Source organism: Asparagus officinalis, chromosome 5 (assembly GCF_001876935.1).
Source record: "Asparagus officinalis chromosome 5, Aspof.V1, whole genome shotgun sequence".
In the NCBI taxonomy this organism is placed as follows: Eukaryota; Viridiplantae; Streptophyta; class Magnoliopsida; order Asparagales; family Asparagaceae; genus Asparagus; species Asparagus officinalis.
Genome location: NC_033798.1, coordinates 122335432 through 122354262, shown reverse-complemented (window position 1 = coordinate 122354262; position 18831 = coordinate 122335432). Strand labels below are relative to the sequence as shown.

Here is an 18831-nt window from a genome sequence, read left to right as displayed (position 1 = left end):
AACTTAGATGATAATTTGATAGGTTATACCTTTCTTAAATGGTTTGATAGTCTATGCTTAATAAATCTAAGTTAAAATATGATAAAAAGAGAATAGTTTGTATTTTGTAATTGAGATTAGCTAGTGGATTAAATTCTAGATTTCTCATATCTTAATTTGAATCCTCCACCTTAACTTTCTTGAATTCTCTTTTAATTCTTGATTTTATTCATTCTTCTTTCTTGCCTTGTGATTTCATTTATTCTTTGATTCTTTCTTCTCTCTTCTAAAATTCAATTTATTATCTCTTGCATATATTCACAACAATCACTCATCACAATCATACTTATTCTTTAATCTCATTTTTTGTCACGCACACAATATAAGAACCAATTCTAATAATCTCTTAAAATCACCTTCATCGTGGGATCGATAACTTTTTATACTATAACCTGATCAATTATGCACTTACAATTTTGGTACATAATTATGCGCATCAAAGAGAGAGATGATTTGAAGCTCAAACACCAAGTGATGATCTCTTCTAGCTCTTGTGAAATTGATTTCACAAAATTAAACTCTCAATTGCTCAAAAGCTTTTAAAACAAACTTAAACAAAACATAAACCCTTGTTTTAAACTTTCTTAAACTTGTTTAAAACACTCTTATTATTAGTAGGAGAGCTGAAGGCAATGGGGCATTTATACCCACTCAAAACTTCAGCAAAACTCCCACAAAAACTGACCAAAAAGCCCACAGAAAAACACAGCTGAAACTAGCCATTGGAGTGCAACGGTCAGATCGGCGGTCGATCGTGAAAAACTCGCGGTCGGCCGAATAGACGGTCGACCGTGGCGGTCGATCGCGAAACTCTTTGGACTGCATTCGGTCGACTACCACGGTCGACCGTGAGCCAGCAAAACACAATCTGAGTCTCTGGACTCATGGGCGGTCGACCGCAAACAGACACATGAATTGACAGGTTTAGAAGCAGTTTGATGATTTTAAAATCCTGTTTAAAAATATTAAATAAATTCCAAAAAATATAAAACTTTAAAAAATGATTGTAGACATGATAGTACACATGCTACAAAAACTAATTTTCAAAAAGGACCTCCCAAATAAAAAAGATCATCATTTTACAAAATAATTCAAAACATAAAAATGTGAACATATGAGTTTTGACATTTTAGCTTAACCATGTTTTGAAACAATACAAAATGATTTTATAGACTCGAAGAAAGATGAAAACTATTATTATGAAGTCTATAAATAATGAATATAGTATTTTTACAAATACAATAGAATATGAAACATATGAGTATGAATATGAATATATATTTGTTTCATATCTATGAAATTAAACCAAACCAATTTATCCACGTAAAAACAAATATATATATATATATATATATATACACACACACACACACATAGAAACTAATAACATGTGTGTGTATATGATATTAAGCTTAAAGTACCAACACACATAATATAACACCTAAACTAAATATTACCCAAGCAATCTTGATCTTCAATAAGCTTGACTTGATACACTTACGGATGAAGCTTGAACTTGAATCTTTAACTTGAATTACATTGCTTCAACCACTATATTCACCATCCTCCATTTGATATGATCGTTATGACGCAATCCATCCAACCTTTAACATGTTGTTTGTCTATAATAAATAAGAAAACACAAATACTAGACAAACAACATTAGTGGTAAATTGTTTGTTAAACACCATCAAAACAAGAAGGTCAACAATGATATGTAAGCCACATTTCACATAATATACAAATATTTATGTAGTGTTAGATCATCATCACCACGACATTATACAAGACGGTCCTTGCTGGATCAGGCTCCTCAATGTGCTGCTCTCGAGTTTTGCCATTTGTCAGGTACGTGCATCTGTCAAGGCTGTGACTGTCGTTTTTTTACCGGGTCTGATGGGCTGGCGTATCGGGTTCCTTGTTTGGAGCTGACATTGTCGACATCTTCTCGAAGTTAGCTTGATCTGGTCGGCAACAATTGCCACCACGATATCCGTCACGTGGTTCAACCGGGCGTGGGATAGTGCGTCTCCCAAGTTCGCGTTGGCATCGGGCAGATTCATCATGGGAATCTTGATTGCCATTGGTCCTCATTCAAAAAAGCGGGCCCCACGGTGGGCACCAACTGTTGATGCAAGGGAAAACATTATAGATTGAGTCCTGGGAGATTGGATTCGATGTTGAGGGGGGCCCTCAATCTCCTTAGATGACGGACGGCTATTTGTTGTTGGTTTGGACTGTGTAACACATAGAAAGCGTCAAATTGACGATGGTGGACTGTCCATCAACGCCCCTCCGATGCCTAAGACTATTGATGACGGAAGTCAAAGCAGTAAGCATGTGAATTGGGGTTTTAGAGTATTGGTTCATAGGTCTAAGGTCAATGGTGCCAAACCTTACAGAGTTACGAAGTTGAGATTCATTTACTTGTGGTGGATCGGCGCATTTATACCGATTGACTGAGCAGATTGGTTGGTACGTGTGTCACCATTCTATCGGCCAACGTAGCTAGGGTGGAACAAGGAATGCAGCATGTAAGAGCCGTTGCGTAATGGGAGAGGTCTGGCTTCCACCAAACTACAACATATACATCAAAATAAAAATAAAAATAATAATAGTAATACTAATCTTAGGGCCGCTACACATCTTGAAGATGATATAATACAACTATAGACATTGCAACTTTTTCACTGTCTACGTAGACTTTCGTCCTAGTCCTCCTTATGGCCCTGTTGAAGCCTGACCAACCCATAGTAAGAGCCGGTCGGTCCCTTCGCTAGGAGCGAAGAATGAGTACCCTTCTCCGCCACCGCCCCCTTCTCCAACACCGCGATAAGATCACAGTTCTGTATCGTGCTGAGACGATGAGCGACAACGATGCTAGTCCTCCCCACCATCACTCTCTCGAGTGCTTCCTGCACTAGCTTCTCTGAATGGCTGTCAAGCGCGCTTGTCGCCTCGTCTAACAGTAGTATTGCAGGGTTCTTCAGTATTGCCCGTGCTATTGCTATCCGCTGCTTTTGCCCTCCGGAGAGCTGCACCCCTCGGTCCCCACACCATGTGTCGTATCCATCCTTCAGGACACTGATGAAGTCGTGCGCGTTGGCAGCTCTAGCGGCGCCTTCGATCTCAGCTTCCGTGGCTCCCTCTGCTCCGTACATAATGTTTTCTCTGATGCTCCCGGAGAAGAGTGTTGGCTCCTGTTACGGAAGAAAAGTAGAAGAAAGTATTTCAATTTAGCCTTCTGAATGTCATCTCACTTCAGCATCAGAACGAGATTATAGGCTTATTTGCTTCACAAAGTATCCACATTTTCTATAAAATTGCCAACTTCACAGTTGGAGAAGGAAAAAAAACAGTTATATAGGTTACCGTTCATAGTTCTATTTTGCAACAAGAACAGAGAATTATACCTGTCCAACAAGAGCAATGTGTCGCCTCAATGAGCGGAGGTGATAAGATTTTATGTCCTTCCCGTCAATCTTGATCGTTCCTTGTAGGGGGTCGTAAAACCGCTCGACGAGCCCAATGATGGTGGACTTACCCGACCCGCTTTGCCCTACCAGTGCTGTTGACTTGCCGGCATCAATGTTGAGAGAGAATCCTTTGAATACTATCACATCAGGACGTGCAGGATATGCAAAATCCACGTTTCGGATCTCTACACTTCCATCTAGTTTATCGGGGTGGTCGCCTTCAGGGTCTTCAGGCTCAATGCTAGTGACACGGTCGAGGACAGCAAAAACTGAGCCCACTGCATCGGCACCTTTGGCAAGGTCAGTTGTCATGCTTCCAGCATCAGCAATCACACGCCCGGTGCTGACAAGGATCATGAAAGTCTCGAAGAGGGACTTGGAGTTAATGTAGCCTTGTGATACGAGCTTGCCTCCGTACCTGTAAGAATTCAGTCAAGATTTTCAGTGTTCTCTTCGGCTCAGTACTGAATCAGGCTGTGCAAACACCAAGTAAAATTGAACAGTTTTAGCAAAAGATCAGTACCAGAAGTCAAGGGCCCAGGTACAGGTCGTTAGGCCTTGCGAAGTTCCGAGCCCAATGCCAGCGTACCATGACTGACGTATGCTCTCACGGTGAGGCCCCTCTTGGGCACTTTCAAAGAGGCGAAGGATACGTTCTTGCGAAGAAAACGCAGTGACAGTGCGCAGGTTGGAGACAGCCTCAGCAGCGAGCTTGCTGCTCTCAGCCTGGGACTTGATGCCTTTCATGGACATGCTCTTGAGGAGGACCTTGCGGGCGTAAAAGCAAATTATGATGAGAGGCTGGACAGCGACCATGACGACAGCCAGGCGCCAGGCAATAACTAGACCCATGGTGCATGCTATGGTCACTGCTGAGATTGTCTGGATGACGAGAGCCATTCTATCACCCACCAATGATCTAACCTGCAATAACATTTATTATTTAAGCTATGAATTGATTTCCATCTTGAGCTTAACTTCCTGTCTACCACTGTGTTTCAGCACCCCTGAGTTACACGTTTCGTGATTACGATAGGAACGGCGTATGGTATCAGCTATGGTAAGTTATGGAGTGAAAATGAGATTTTTCGATACTGACCACATTGGCATCCTTGGCGAGTTGAGAGCAGATGGCTCCAGTTGAGTTCTCATCCTGATCAAACCAGCCTACTTCAAAAGTTAGCATCTTGGACAGCATCCGCTCCCTCAACCGCTTTGTCAGGTACTCTCCCATTGCCCCAAAGCTGTAGTGCTGCCCAATGTTGATAAAAAAGGTAAAAATTGAGAGAAAGGTAAAAATGAGGGCATAAGTCGTCGTCTTGCTCTTGATCTCGCTATGATCTTTCAGAAAATAGACGGATATCATACTCCCCATTGCGTATGCATATACGGGTTGTATTCCTCCAAATACTACTGCACTCGAGCAACCCAACAATGCTTGCTTCCATTCTGGCGCATTTAGCATCAACAATCGTCTGAATGATGGCACTGGAAGCTTTGTTTCTGGTTCACCAGACTCCACAGCATCTCCTACTGCCCCTGCTGCAGCATTGAAAGACCTGTATCCAAACACAATTACAAATACGATTTATGATGAAATACCTAGTGCCATATTTCGTTTGAGGTGAAATAAGGGTATATGATATTGATAATAAGACCAAAATAAATAGCTGTAGATACTGTGGAAACTGATTGAGCATTTTAATTTCTGTAATCAGTACCTTGCCGAGCTAGACCTACTAGCGTGCGAGAACCTCCTGCTCATGCTATTGGAGGAGGACGCCATTGCTAAGGCAGCGGACGCTGATGATGGTGATTCTGCTCGTTCTTCTCTTGCTGTTGCAGTCTGTTGTAGACGAACAAGCGAAGCATAAATGCCATCCTCATTAGATATCATCTCATCGTGCGAGCCTGTTTCTGTGACTTGGCCAGCCTGAACCACTGCGATGACATCAGCATTGCGGATGGTGGAGAGGCGGTGGGCAATCACAACTGTGGTTCTTCCTACCGAGGCTAGGTCAAGTGCATCTTGGACAACTCGCTCTGATCCCGAGTCAAGAGCGCTAGTAGCTTCATCGAGCAGAAGGATCTTCGGCGATTTAAGTATGGCTCTTGCAATAGCTATTCTTTGCTTCTGACCTCCTGACATCTGAACACCCCTTTCCCCTACCTATTTGTAAATGCATTCGCAATTTATTGCTATTATAAACATGAATAAATATGGGATACTAATATTATGCTTTTAGCAGATTCGATGCAAATTGTATGTAATTCTAAAACCAGTTAGGCATTGTTGCATCCATACAAGAAAGAAGTTTCAGTTTACAGATTCACAATATTATCCACACAATTGGCTCAAATAGTCCATCTTTTTTCTATACTGAGAAAAAGACTCTGATTAATTTATAGATTCGAAATTTGTGAGGTACTATCTTCGGGCCTTTACTTGATTCAATGCAATCAGATTGTTATTCTAGTCCCTGACCTAGTTAAAATATACTGTCAGTTCATTTTCATAGTTTTATAACAGGTCGAATCCTAGGAACTAGTAATTTCTATTCATTTCAAAGGTGCATTTTTTTCACGCTTGAATCAAACCAAAAATTGATTACTTGGAGTTAAATCTAATATACTGCCTGCAGAAATTCAACAAACTAACAACATAGATCTTCTTGAAATTGAATAAATCTTGTGCTTTTTAGCCAATCTTGATTGAAATTGTATGTTTCTGAAACCAGCAAGACATTACTGCATCATTTCAAGAAACTGGTTTCAGTTTATATATTCACATGTTATCACTAAATTAGCTTGAATAATATTATTTTCTTAGAAAGATTTGATTGGAATTTTTTAGATGCTATCTTCAAGCCTTTACTTAGTGTTGGGCGCAGAGTCACGTCCTCACGCCACGGAAGCGATATAGCCTGAGAGAAAACCCTGACTTTTGTTTTCACAAAAACTCAAGTCAACCTCTATATTCCCGTTTCACAAAGTAAACAAGAACATAAGTGAAATATCTTAACAAAGTGAGATATACACTCTTCCTCTCAGCAGTTCTAGGACTGAATGTCGAGGGAACCTACAAGCAATAGCCAACACACAGTAAAGACACGTGATTTACATGGTTTGACAAACTTGCCTATGTCCACGAGAGGGGGTAATGGGGGATTTACTATGAGGAGAATAACAACTTCCACTTGTACAACTCACAAGCGCTCTCTCTCTCTCTCTCTCTCTCTCTCTCTCTCTCTCTCTCTCTCTCTGATTTTTTTCTCTCTTCAAAAATCTCTCAAAATTCCCACACCCTTTTTCTTTTCTTCCCCGCAACTTCTCTCTTCCTCACCTCTCCTATTTATAGGCAAAGAAGAGGGGATAAGAGAGTATGGGTGAGCATGGGGAAAGCATAGGGGGAGCATGGGGGGTTCCACCATCTCGTGTCCCCCCATCCCATGTTCCCACGTTCACAATTCTTCACATCGTTCATCCCACGTTCCCACGTTCACAATTCTTTACCTCGTTCATCATTTGATAAATCTTAAATTTTGGACGAACACCAGAAGAACACCACGAACATCACCAGAGAGATCTGAGATACCAAACCAGGCCAAAATCAGGTCAAACCAGCTGCACCATTATACCATAGTTGCCTACGTACCCTCTGACCGGGATCAAGCTAACCGTAGTTCTATAATTATTCTTCAACATAGTCTCCACCTCACCCCATCATCGCCCCGAAGGGCCATGCCCTCTTAGGCAGATTAACACGGGCTGATATGAAGCAAGTCCAAACAATGCTAGAACTTAATTACCTATCACCATCTTGGTCAACATGTCTGTGGGATTCTCATTCGTGTGCACCTTCATAAGATAAATATCACTTTCTTCTATGACATCCCACACAAAATGATACCTGATATCGATATGCTTGGTACGAGCATGGTGAACTTGATTCTTAGCTAAATGAATCATACTCTGACTATCGTACCACAAGTTCACAGTATGCTGCTCAATCCCAAATTATGTAGAAGATCCCACAACCACAATGCTTCCTTCACTCCCTCCGTCATGACCATGTACTCGACTTCTGTAGTAGAAAATATCACTGTAGCCCGTAACATCGATCGCCAACTAACTGGAGCTCCATGTATGCTGAATACATAACTAGTAGTAGATCGTCGTCTATCTAGATCACTCGCGTAATCCGAGTTCACAAACCCGTCAATCTGACATATATTTCCACCAAAGCATAAACCTGTATCAGCGGTATCCTTGAAGTACCTTAGGACCCACTTCACCGCTTCCCAGTGCGTCTTTTCCGGATTCGCTATGAACCCGCTGACCACACTAACCGCCTATGAAATATCTAGGCATGTATACACCATTGTGTGCATCAAACTGCCAACTATACTAGCATAGGGGACACGCTCCATGTGTGCCTTCTCTTTCGCTATAGTGGGAGATTGTTTACTTGAGAGCCTAAAATGTAAAGTTAATGGAGTCACCATCGATTTAGCACTTTACATCCCGAACCTTGCGATCACCTGCTCTATGTAGCCATTCTGACCCAAGAATAATCGTCGATTTGCCCACTCTCTTCTAATCTCCATACTCGGTATTTTTCTTACAGCACCTATATCTTTCATCTCGAACTCTTTATCAAGTTGAGATTTTAGCCTATCTATCTTCATCCTGTTCTTAGAATCAATATGCATATCATCCACATACAAAAGGAGATAGATATAATCACCTCCACGAAGTTTTCGAATGTAAACATAACAATCATTATCGCTTCGGGAAAATCTATGCTTTAGCATAAAGGAGACAAATTGCTTGTACCACTGCCGAGGAGATTGCTTTAATCCATAGAGTGACTTCCTCAAACGACACACATGATTCTCCTTGTCCTCGACCTTATAGCCCTCAGGTTGATACATATAGATCTCTTCATCCAAGTCTCCATACAAGAAGGCTGTTTTAACATCGAGTTGTTTTAGCTCAAGATCATCATGAGCAACAACACTCAATAGCACCCGAATAGAAGTGCGTTTCACCATCGGAGAAAAGATCCCATTGTAATCCACACCCTCTCTTTGTGTAAATCCCTTAGCCACTAGCCTCGCCTTGTACCTTGTACCACCGAGCTCTGAATGATCCTCCTTTCTTTTATACACCCACTTATAACCAATAGATTTTTTTTTATACGAGCAATGGGACCACCTCTCATGTTTGATTCTTCCGAAGAGATTCTATCTCCTCCTTCATTACCGCCAACCAACTCTCGCTATCTCTATCTCGAATAGCTTCCTTGAAGGAGACCGGCTCATTATCCTCCACCGAGAGTGTGTATTCAACCAAATTCACATGTCCATAGCGCTTTAGGGGTTGATCAGTCCTCAGCTTCTGTACCTACTTGTATGCTTATCTTGGCCTAGTGGAAGCCAAACTATCCTCGAGCTGCTATTGTTGTAGTGCCTGTGTATTTTCTTGCTGAATCTCCTCCTATTCAAGCTCATCATCTTCATGATCCTGCTCTTGAACACGACTAGAACCTGGTTGGTCTTTAGGTTCTATCTCAATAACCTGGGATTTTGAAGTCCCAACAGTCCCAAAATCATCACCCTTGGGCACCCTAGCAATTATGGATCTCTCATCAAAAGAAACATCCCTACTGATCACGAACTTTGAATCTTCTGTATACCAAAGGTGATAGCTTTTTACACCATTTGCATACTCTAAGAATATAGCCTTCTTAGCTCTCACGTCAAGCTTTTCCTCATTAACGTAATAATAGGTGGTACACCCAAAAATCCGGAACCTCTCATAATCTGCATGCTCTCCTGATCACACCCTAAAGAATGTATCATAATCCAATGTAGAATGTGGAGACCGATTCACTATGTAGCAAGCTGTAGCAATCGACTCTGCCCACTATTCTTTGCCCAAACCAGCATATGATCGCATACTCACTGTTTTCTTCCATAATGTACGGTTTAGCCTCTTTGCGACTCTATTTTGCTGTGGTGTTGATCTAACTGTCTAATATCTAGCAATGCCCTCCTGATCACAGAACTCCATGAATGCACCATCTGTATACTCTATACCGTTGTCAGATCTTAGTGTCTTTAATTTCTTCTTTGTCCTATTCTCAACCATCACCTTCCACTTCTTGAATGTCTCAAATACCTCATTCTTATGCTTCAGAAAATAAATCTAAGCATACCTAGAAGGATCGTCTATGAACGAGACAAAGTATCTAGAGCCACCCTTGGAAGTTGTCTGAGTCGGACCCCAAACATCCGTGTGCATATAATCTAGTATCCCTCTACTCTTGTGATTGCTTCTAAAAAATTAAACCATGTGCATCTTCCAATAAACACAATCCTCACAAAAATCCATACAAGGTTTTTTCAGATTCTTCAGCAAACCCTTTTTACCAAGCAGATCTAGACCATTTTCTGATATATGCCCAAGCCGCCTATGTCATAACCGTGTGTGCTCACATGGGTCTCCACCACTTCTATCAATTCCAACTGCTATATTCAATGTCACAGTCGTATCCAAGAGAGTATATAGATTACCGTAACGAATACCCTTCATCACTACTAGAGAACCTTGAACAACCTTCTTCACTCCGTCCTCTGTAACAATCTTGCAATCACCGGAGTCCAAAACACCAACTAAGATAAGATTCTTCCGCAAGTCGGGAACATGCATTACATCCGTCAGGGTTCTGACCACTTCATCATGCATCTTGATTTTGATATCACCTAGACCCATCATTTTACAAGTATGGTTATTTCCCATCAGTATAGTTCCACCGTTAATGTTTTTGTAGGTAGTAAACCACTTCATATTTGGACACATATGATAAGAGCAACCCGAATCAAGAATCCACTTCCCGAAGATATCCTCACCACCCGTGACGACATAGCATTCTTTCTCGCTCATTTCCTCTGAAACGTAGCTCGCCTCTTCCTTACCTTTTCTCTTCTCAGTCTTATTGTTGTTCTTCGTCCCACCTACTCTCTTGTTAAGACAGTCAACTTTGAAATGCCCTAGCTCACCGCATTTGAAACACGCCCTTCCCACAAGAGATCTCAATTTCGATCTAGACTTTCCTCCCTTACATTTTCCTCGCTCATTGCCCCTTCCTCTAGCATATAGTCCCTGAGCTTGCTCCTTGTTTCCATTAGTGATCATGTCACTAGTTGTAATTTTTCGAAGATCATCCGTCAGAAGGACCGTTCTAGTCTCATCCCTCGTCAAATTATCTCCTACAAGCATCAATGTTTGTACCGTGTTCTCATAAGATTTCGGTAAAGAAAGAAGTAGCAAAAGTACTTGATCCTCAACTTTTACTATCACATCAATGTCCTTCAAATCCGATATGATCCTATCGAACTTGTTGATGTACTTCCGGATTAACGAGCCTTCCTCCATTTTGCAAGTATACAATTTGGATTTTAAGTAGATCCGATTTATTAGACTCTTCGTTATGAAGATACTCTCTAACTTTGACCACATGCTCGCAGCCGTTTCCTCTCCATCTACTAAGAAAACAACATCTCTCTCAAGGCATAGAATAATCAACGCTCATGCTTCGAGATATAACTCTTCCCAATCCTCATCGAACATATCTTTGTGTTTCTTCTCTTTTCCTACTAAAGTCTTGTGCAATTTTTGCGAAATCAGTGAATTTTTCATATGCATCCTCTAATAGAAAAATCATTTTTCCCATTGAATTTTTCAATCTCGTACTTTTTTAACTTTAACTGTTTTACTTGTAGACATCATTCTCCGCTTGTATTAATAAAATCGTTTCTCTCAGGAATTTTAACAAATACCTTGTGTTTACTTACTACACAGTAATCAAGCATCACCTCTGATAAAAAATTTTAACACCTCAAATCTAAATAAAGGGCTCTGATACCAATTATTGGACGCAGAGTCACGCCCTCACGCCGCGGAAGCGATATAACCTAAGAGAAAGCTCTGGTTTTTGTTTTCACAAAAGCTCAAGTCAACCTCTATATTCTCGTTTCACAAAAGAAACAAGAACATAAGTGAAACATCTCAACAAAGTGAGATATACACTCTTCCTCTCAGCAGTTCTAGGACTGAATGTCGAGAAAACCTACAAGCAATAGCCAACACATAGTAAAGACACGTGATTTACGTGGTTTGTTAAATTTACCTACGTCCACGGGAGGGGGTAAGGGGGGATTTCACTATGAGGAGAATAACGACTTCCACTTGTACAACTCACAATCTCTCTCTCTCTCTCTCTCTCTCTCTCTCTCTCTCTCTCTCTTATACAACTCACAATCTCTCTCTCTCTCTCTCTCTCTCTCTCTCTCTCTCTCTCTCTGATATTTTCTCTCTTCAAAAATCTCTCAAAATTCCCATACCATTTTTTTTTCTTCCCCGCAACTTCTCTCTTCCTCACCTCTCCTATTTATAGGCAAACAAGTGGGGACAAGAGAGTATGAGTGAGCATGGGGGAGCATGGAATTAATTTAATAAGTTTAATAAGTTGATTGCCTGGAATTAATTTAATAAGTTTACAAATTCAACAAGCCAACAATCAAGTATCTTCTTTAGATTGAATAACTATTATAGTTTTAGCTAGATGCAAAACATAAGCAATCATGAAACCAGTCGGCCATTGTTGCGTCATCTGAAGAAACTAGTCTCAGTTATTGTTTCATAACAGTTACTGCCAATAAATGGATTGGCTTTCTTGTACTTAGAAAGATTTGCTTCACTAGTCCAATTAACAAATTGTAAGATATTATCTACAGGCCTTTAATTTGTTCAATGGTTTAAGATTGTTATCTAGTCCCTTATTCTAGTTAAAACATGCTACCAGTTCAGTTTGATTAGTTTATAACATGGTCAAATTAACCCTAGGAACTAGCAGGTTTCCATTCCGTTGAAAGATGAAACAGAATACTTCCCACAATCTTTTTCAAGTTGAATCGAATCAATAGTTGATAACCATGATTTAATTTTAATAAATCTACATGCATAGATTCAGCAAACCAACAATATAAAGATTCTGCTTTAAATTGTATGTATATATGTCAGTACGCTAAGTACCCTAAGCCATAGACCTAAGACTTTTGACTAAATTGATGTTGCATGATCGAAGAGCGCACGGGCAATAAAAGTATAACACTTCAAGCAAAGACAAGATAAGAAAACCATAACTAAAACTGAAGTAGTGCTGTTATTGCTTTCTATCCTTTTCAAGGTTCTTTTTTCAAGCACGCTGCCCTCATTGTTGTTGCAGCAGTCGTAAATAACAGTGGGGACAACTGATGTAGCTTATTTGCTTAACACAGCAGCAGGTTCCCACTTTCTTCAGGCCCCCACATTGCTATGCAAAATGCACTCAATAGCAGGTTCCCACCTTCTATTGATTTGAACACTAGCGGCCACAGCGAAAAGAGAGGAAAAAAGATCCAGTAGTTGACCCTCAAAAAAAAAAATCATATGGGGTGAGAGGGGTTGAAGTTATTTGGCCTAGCACAAGCCTTGACGCACACGTAATTACCAGTGCAGTTGTTTTTACACCAGATTCTATCGGCAAGTCCGCATTGAATGCAAGCGGTCTGCGCTGATGCTCGATCAGACTGCACTGGATATAGTGATGTATACATCAAGATTCATGATAGATAAGATATCTTTATTTTCTATCTCCCGATATAATTTTCTATGGGAGGCCCTCCATAGATTATTCTTCAAAATGATGTGCTAACTTGCAGCATTTTGTGCAATATTGATGGAATCAATCATATGAGCCCAGGTACCAAAAGCAATACCCACAAAAAGCATAGTGGACAGTTTGGTTTCATGTTCTGTTATTTGAAATGGCTACATGCGTTATAAATCAATGTCACTTCCTGTTCTATCTTTTTATGCAAGAGGCATTGATTGGTTTCCTTTTGATAATGAATGCGATAAGTGTAGAATAAGGTAAGAATACATGTAAATGTTGACCTAGGTTGATGTTGGACAAGTTCTGCTAAGACTAATGTCTGATGGTTTCCAGATGATTGATATTAATTAGGTTAAAAGTACTAAATCACCGAAGAAAAAGAAAGGGGTAAGCCCAATCATTTTCTTCAATTCATTTTTTAGTTACATGTGTTAGCTTTTAAGTCGCAAATTATAGAGAATTCATGTGCATAGTTTTACTTGTTATATCCAATTCATGATTAAGATCTTCTATTTCCTCTGATATTTTGATTTTCTTCATTGCCTCTGACATAATTATAATACTGCTACTGAAAAACTAAAACATATGAATGCTTATATTTCTAGCATCGTCTTAAAATTCGAGGTAATGTCCAGTAGTCAAGACTCTATACTGCTAAGTAATATAACTACTAAGCTTTTTACCGTACTGAAATCAGTCAAATCCCTGTATGTATAAACCTTACAGTGTCTAGGAATTCTATGTGCTTGAATAATATACCTGTTTCATTACTATGGATTTTTCGAGTCTCATTACAGGTTTAGCTTCAGTTTGAAGCAAACTTTCCTCTGAAAGCTTTGCCTGACAATGTGCCACATTTTGTGCAGAAACTTTCATTTGTTAGATTGCATCACAAGAAACCAATTCATGATCACCAATGTGAAGTTTGTTAGAATACCATATTTAAATTAGTAACAAGAACAAAGATGACAACACACGGAGACATCAGGAAACTCACCTGCGTATCATACCCCATAGGTAACTGAGAGATGAAGTTATGCGCGTTTGAAGCCTTGGCAGCTGCCACCACCTCCTCCGTTGTTGCATCTTCTTTTCCAAACAATATGTTCTCCTTTATCGACGTCGCAAAAAGCGCTGGCTCTTGACTCACAAGCCCCATCTGTGATCTCAACCATTTAAGCTGAAGTTTCCTAATATCAACACCATCAAGAAATATCTCGCCTTGTTCAGGATCGTAGAATCTCTCTAGAAGCGCAATCACTGTCGATTTCCCTGACCCGCTACTTCCAACCAATGCAACTGTCTTCCCCGTAGGGACCCTAAGATTGAACCCTCTCAATATCAGGCTCTCTGGTCGTGACGGGTATGCAAATTGGACCTGCTTGAATTCTACATCTCCTTCAACATTTCCGAGGGTTTCACCTTCAGTGCTCTCAGAGTCGATCTTTGGTACTCTCTTCATCACCTCCAGTATCCTCTCCCCAGCTGACGTTGCCTCCGATATGTACTTCACATTCGAGAGCCCCGAACCAAGCGATCTGCATGATTTCAGTCAATAAATATTCAAAACCCTTGAGATTTGGCTATAAAGAAAACCGCAATGAAGACAAATCAAAAGCATATCATTACAGGCCGCCGACAATGATGGAAGCTCCAACAGCGAATATGTCACCGCCTTTGCAACCATGGTAATAACGAGTCGACTACCATACCACGCATAAACGCCCAGAATGGCGAACGTGCGATGCCGTTGCTGCCAATGGCGAGACCTTTGAACAGGCCTTGACGAAGCCCGAGCTTGACAGAGTCTTCAAGCGCTGCCGAAAATGCTGCCATCGTCTTTTTCTCGCCTACAAACGAATAGACCGTGCGTATCGACGACACAGCTTGTTCAACAATTGTGCCCGCATTGTTGTACTCTTCTCTTATTTTTCTCGCGAGGCTCATCAGTATTCGGCCGTACATTAAGCCTGGAATTATGAGGAGAACAACTGTAGGGAATGCTACAATTGCTAGTCTCCATACTAGTATGAAGCCCACAACGTAACTTCCAAAGAATGTGGAGCAATTCATCAGAAAGTTGGGTACCTGTAGTTCCACAAATGCTCAAGAAACCTGTTCGATGCGATTTTTCAATATTGTTTACGTGTTGAATGAACATATAGCTTGCCTTTTCACTGAGGACATCTTGGATGACGAGACTGTCGCTGGAGACGCTGGTGATCACGTCGGAAGTTGAGGCCCCTTTGAGATCGAAATACTCGATATCTTGCCGAAGAACGGCCTTTAGGTACCGGGCCCTCATTCTCGACGCCTGCCGCTCTGCTGTTCTCGTCCAACAGTATCCTTCTGTAATATCACCAGCCCGATCGGCATAAGAAGAAAAAAGAAGATCACCGGTCGGAAAAAAAATTTGTAAGAAGAGATCGTGAGTTACCTAGGAAACCACATATCCATTGTGCACACGCCAAGTAGAGCAAATTCACTGAATTCTACATCAAAGGAACAACACATTAATGCTAACATTATAATCTCACACATATACAGGTACGAATACTGATACAGATGATATTATTTACCTCACTTATTTTGTGGGTGAAGTCGGAGACTGCAAATGGGCCATTACCTAAATTGTTCATAAGTTTGCTGGTGACAAGAAGCATGACAGGCAAAGAGAACCCATCGCCGAGAGCACCTACGACGCCGAAGATCATCAGAAACCTGTCAGAGGTGTCTGCATGCATGAATATTGTCCTAATGCTGCTGCTCCTTTTCTTCTTCTTCTTCCTGTTGATTTCCTTGTTAGTACTTCGTTCTGCTTCATTCTCCATTTTTTTCTTCTTCACAAACTTGTGAATTTGTTCACATAGATATTGGCAGCTGGATTATATATGTAGAGATGCGCAGAGGTGCGTGGGCACATCACCAACCAGATTTGAGCGTGGGCGAAGTAGAATTTCTGTAGCAATTATTAATACCTCTCTGTCAACTTTATTCTCTCAAAAAAATAATGAAATTGCAGACTTTGTGTAAATGGAAGATATTATTGATGCCTAGGTGTAGCTAGGACTATGCACCACGTTTTAGAGACATTTATTTGAGGGGTGAGTTTTGCATATAGATTCCAATGGTATTTGTTATTACCAACAAAGCTATTGTTTCCTTTTGTAGAGTGATTGGTAGCTAGTTTGATTTACTATTAGCTGCCAACCGCCGTGGAGACCTTTGCAGGACCAATTTAGTTGAAATGTTTTCTTCTAAAATTGGAAGTTACCACATTAATTATATCAAGCAATTGTGTCTCTACTTATAGTAAATTTAGAAGTACACGCAGCCTCAGTTACAAATTGATTGTCTGTAGATCTTGCATCCTGTAGATGATTCAACCATGAGTAACATGACATTATTTCATTCATTCATAGATCAGGATATATAAGCATTTCGATCGGTTTCTAATAATATCGCACCGAATATAAATCCAAATGCTAACATGAAAAAGTAGATGTAACCCTCCAACTTATAACCGAAATAACTTATGCTGTTAATTGTAGAAATGCTCCTGCAATGTGACATCGTGTGTCACTTATTATCCCTTAAAATTGATATTTAGTCCCTCTGGAACTGAAATGAACGCCGCTTTTGCTCTCCACGTCTCCTTTCCTTCAGAAGATGCATCATTTCTGAAGGGGTTTGTGGAGGGTGGAAGTGTGATAATGTCAAGGGTTTGTCTGCTGGTACCAAAACTTTAAGAAATAATAAGAAGTGATGCAACGCAGTGCTGTGCATAAGGTCTATGTGCGACTAACCCTTATGCATAACTTGATTGCAACATATCACTAATAACACTCTGACTTTTGAATAGTGCATGAACAATAAGGAATACCTTCCACTAAAATTAATTTCCTTCTGCAAATAAAAGAGTGCATGGATCTACATGCAAAAAAAACGCCCTAGAGCCTATACGGTGCAGCTAGCTCCTACCCATAAAAAAATAGACAAAATTCACCTATCGTCAATCTCTTGAGGCATTAAATAACATTTTCAGATGTTGAGGTTCTCAATAAACTGGATTAGTTTCTGGGCGTTGCTGGAATCGGTGATGAACATGTGGAGGAGGAGGAAATGCAGGGTTGACTTTAACTCCCGCTGTGTTATCGTCATTAGTGACGACTACCGAGGATCCTCGGTGTGTGAGAGTAGGCTTTATCTTTTATTTATTTTTAGGGTTAATAGTTTCCAATGTACTTTCTTAATTTATTGCAGAAAGACCCCCTAGATTCCTAACCCTGGTAGCCTTTTCATTATTTTAGATTAGTCAAATGTAATGATCATTACGCAAGTTTTATATATAGTAAGTGAATCGGTTTATGAAGCTCTCATACGTTTCTTCAGTTTTATAAAGTATGATCTTAATTAATTAACCTGAAACTAACGGAGTTGAGAATCTGGGGTTCTATATATCTACAATAATAGAAGTACATGCATGGGGTTACCATCAGCATCTAATTCCTTCATTTTTATTAAACTGCTTTTTTTAAAAGTCTAACCCCATGTGATACATTGTTTAGTCTAATTAATGTCGCTAGCTAGTATAAAGTTATATTCAATCTCTTTTTTTTATATGCTTTGAAACAACTAGATTGAAAAGGATGTTTTTGGTGTCAGCAATGAGCTAGTTTGATTATTCTCTACGGAGTAGTGAGAAGAGGATGAAAGAATTAATGGGATTAAAGTCAGGGGCATGCAGCAAAAGATTATCTTTAGGAATTGGAAAGTTTGTGCATAATCATTCTTGTAAGTTATAAGCCATAGTCCTCGCTAAAAAAGATGGCACTACGAGAGAAAAGTTAGTAGGATTGAGAATTAAGGCAAATGTGATTTAGTGTACTGATTAAGATTTTATTTCTTTGTGCCTAAAAGGAGTTTTATCTTCAAAAATGACCACTTGGGTGTCTAGTCAAATAATAAAAAATAGTTATCCTTCAGCCCACCGATCCACTTGAAAAAGGAAAAAAAGAAGAAGAAAAAGTCGTACTCTAGATAAGTTATACTGGTGACCGTAATAGTTTTTGTACTGCTTGTATATGTGCAGTATTAGGTTTATGCTGATTTCAACCGCATATATTTCTTCAGTATTATATTTCTACTCTCATCTATATGATATTTTTTCTCTCATCGTGTTAAAAAGAAAATTTCACACATAAGCATTCAATCAGGACTTCAAACTAAAAAGGACAGCCCAAAGCTAATTAACTGTGAAGAAATACAGGAAACAGCAAAGAATCAGCCAGGCAGACTGGCGGGGGACCGCGAACGTGCACAAGTGCAAGTAGGATTCGGAGCTGATGGCGGTCGACCGCCGCGGTCGACCGTGGATGACTGTAATCGATTTTTCTCTCGGGTTTGTGGTTCGGTCGACCACCGCGGTCGACCGCGAAACCTGCGCGGTCGACCGTCACTGATTTCTGGGCTGGGCTTCGGATTTTGACCCATTTCGTTTCTGAGTTATATATAACTCAAAACCTGATTGTTCTGTTTGCGGAAAAAGTTGCTGTATTCATTGCTGCATTCATTACAACTTCAATCGTTACAATG

At 40.2% G+C, this 18831-nt stretch overlaps 1 protein-coding gene across 1 annotated transcript; it reads right to left on the bottom strand.

Annotated features, from left to right (window-relative positions):
- LOC109841043 (putative multidrug resistance protein) lies at positions 2415–16159 on the bottom strand. The gene is given in 12 exon segments (XM_020409897.1): positions 2415–3239; positions 3453–3933; positions 4039–4439; positions 4615–5074; positions 5237–5685; positions 14234–14774; positions 14866–14926; positions 14929–14977; positions 14980–15324; positions 15407–15585; positions 15674–15728; positions 15816–16159. Coding segments are annotated over 12 exon segments (3762 nt in total). The 5' UTR covers positions 16068–16159; the 3' UTR covers positions 2415–2750.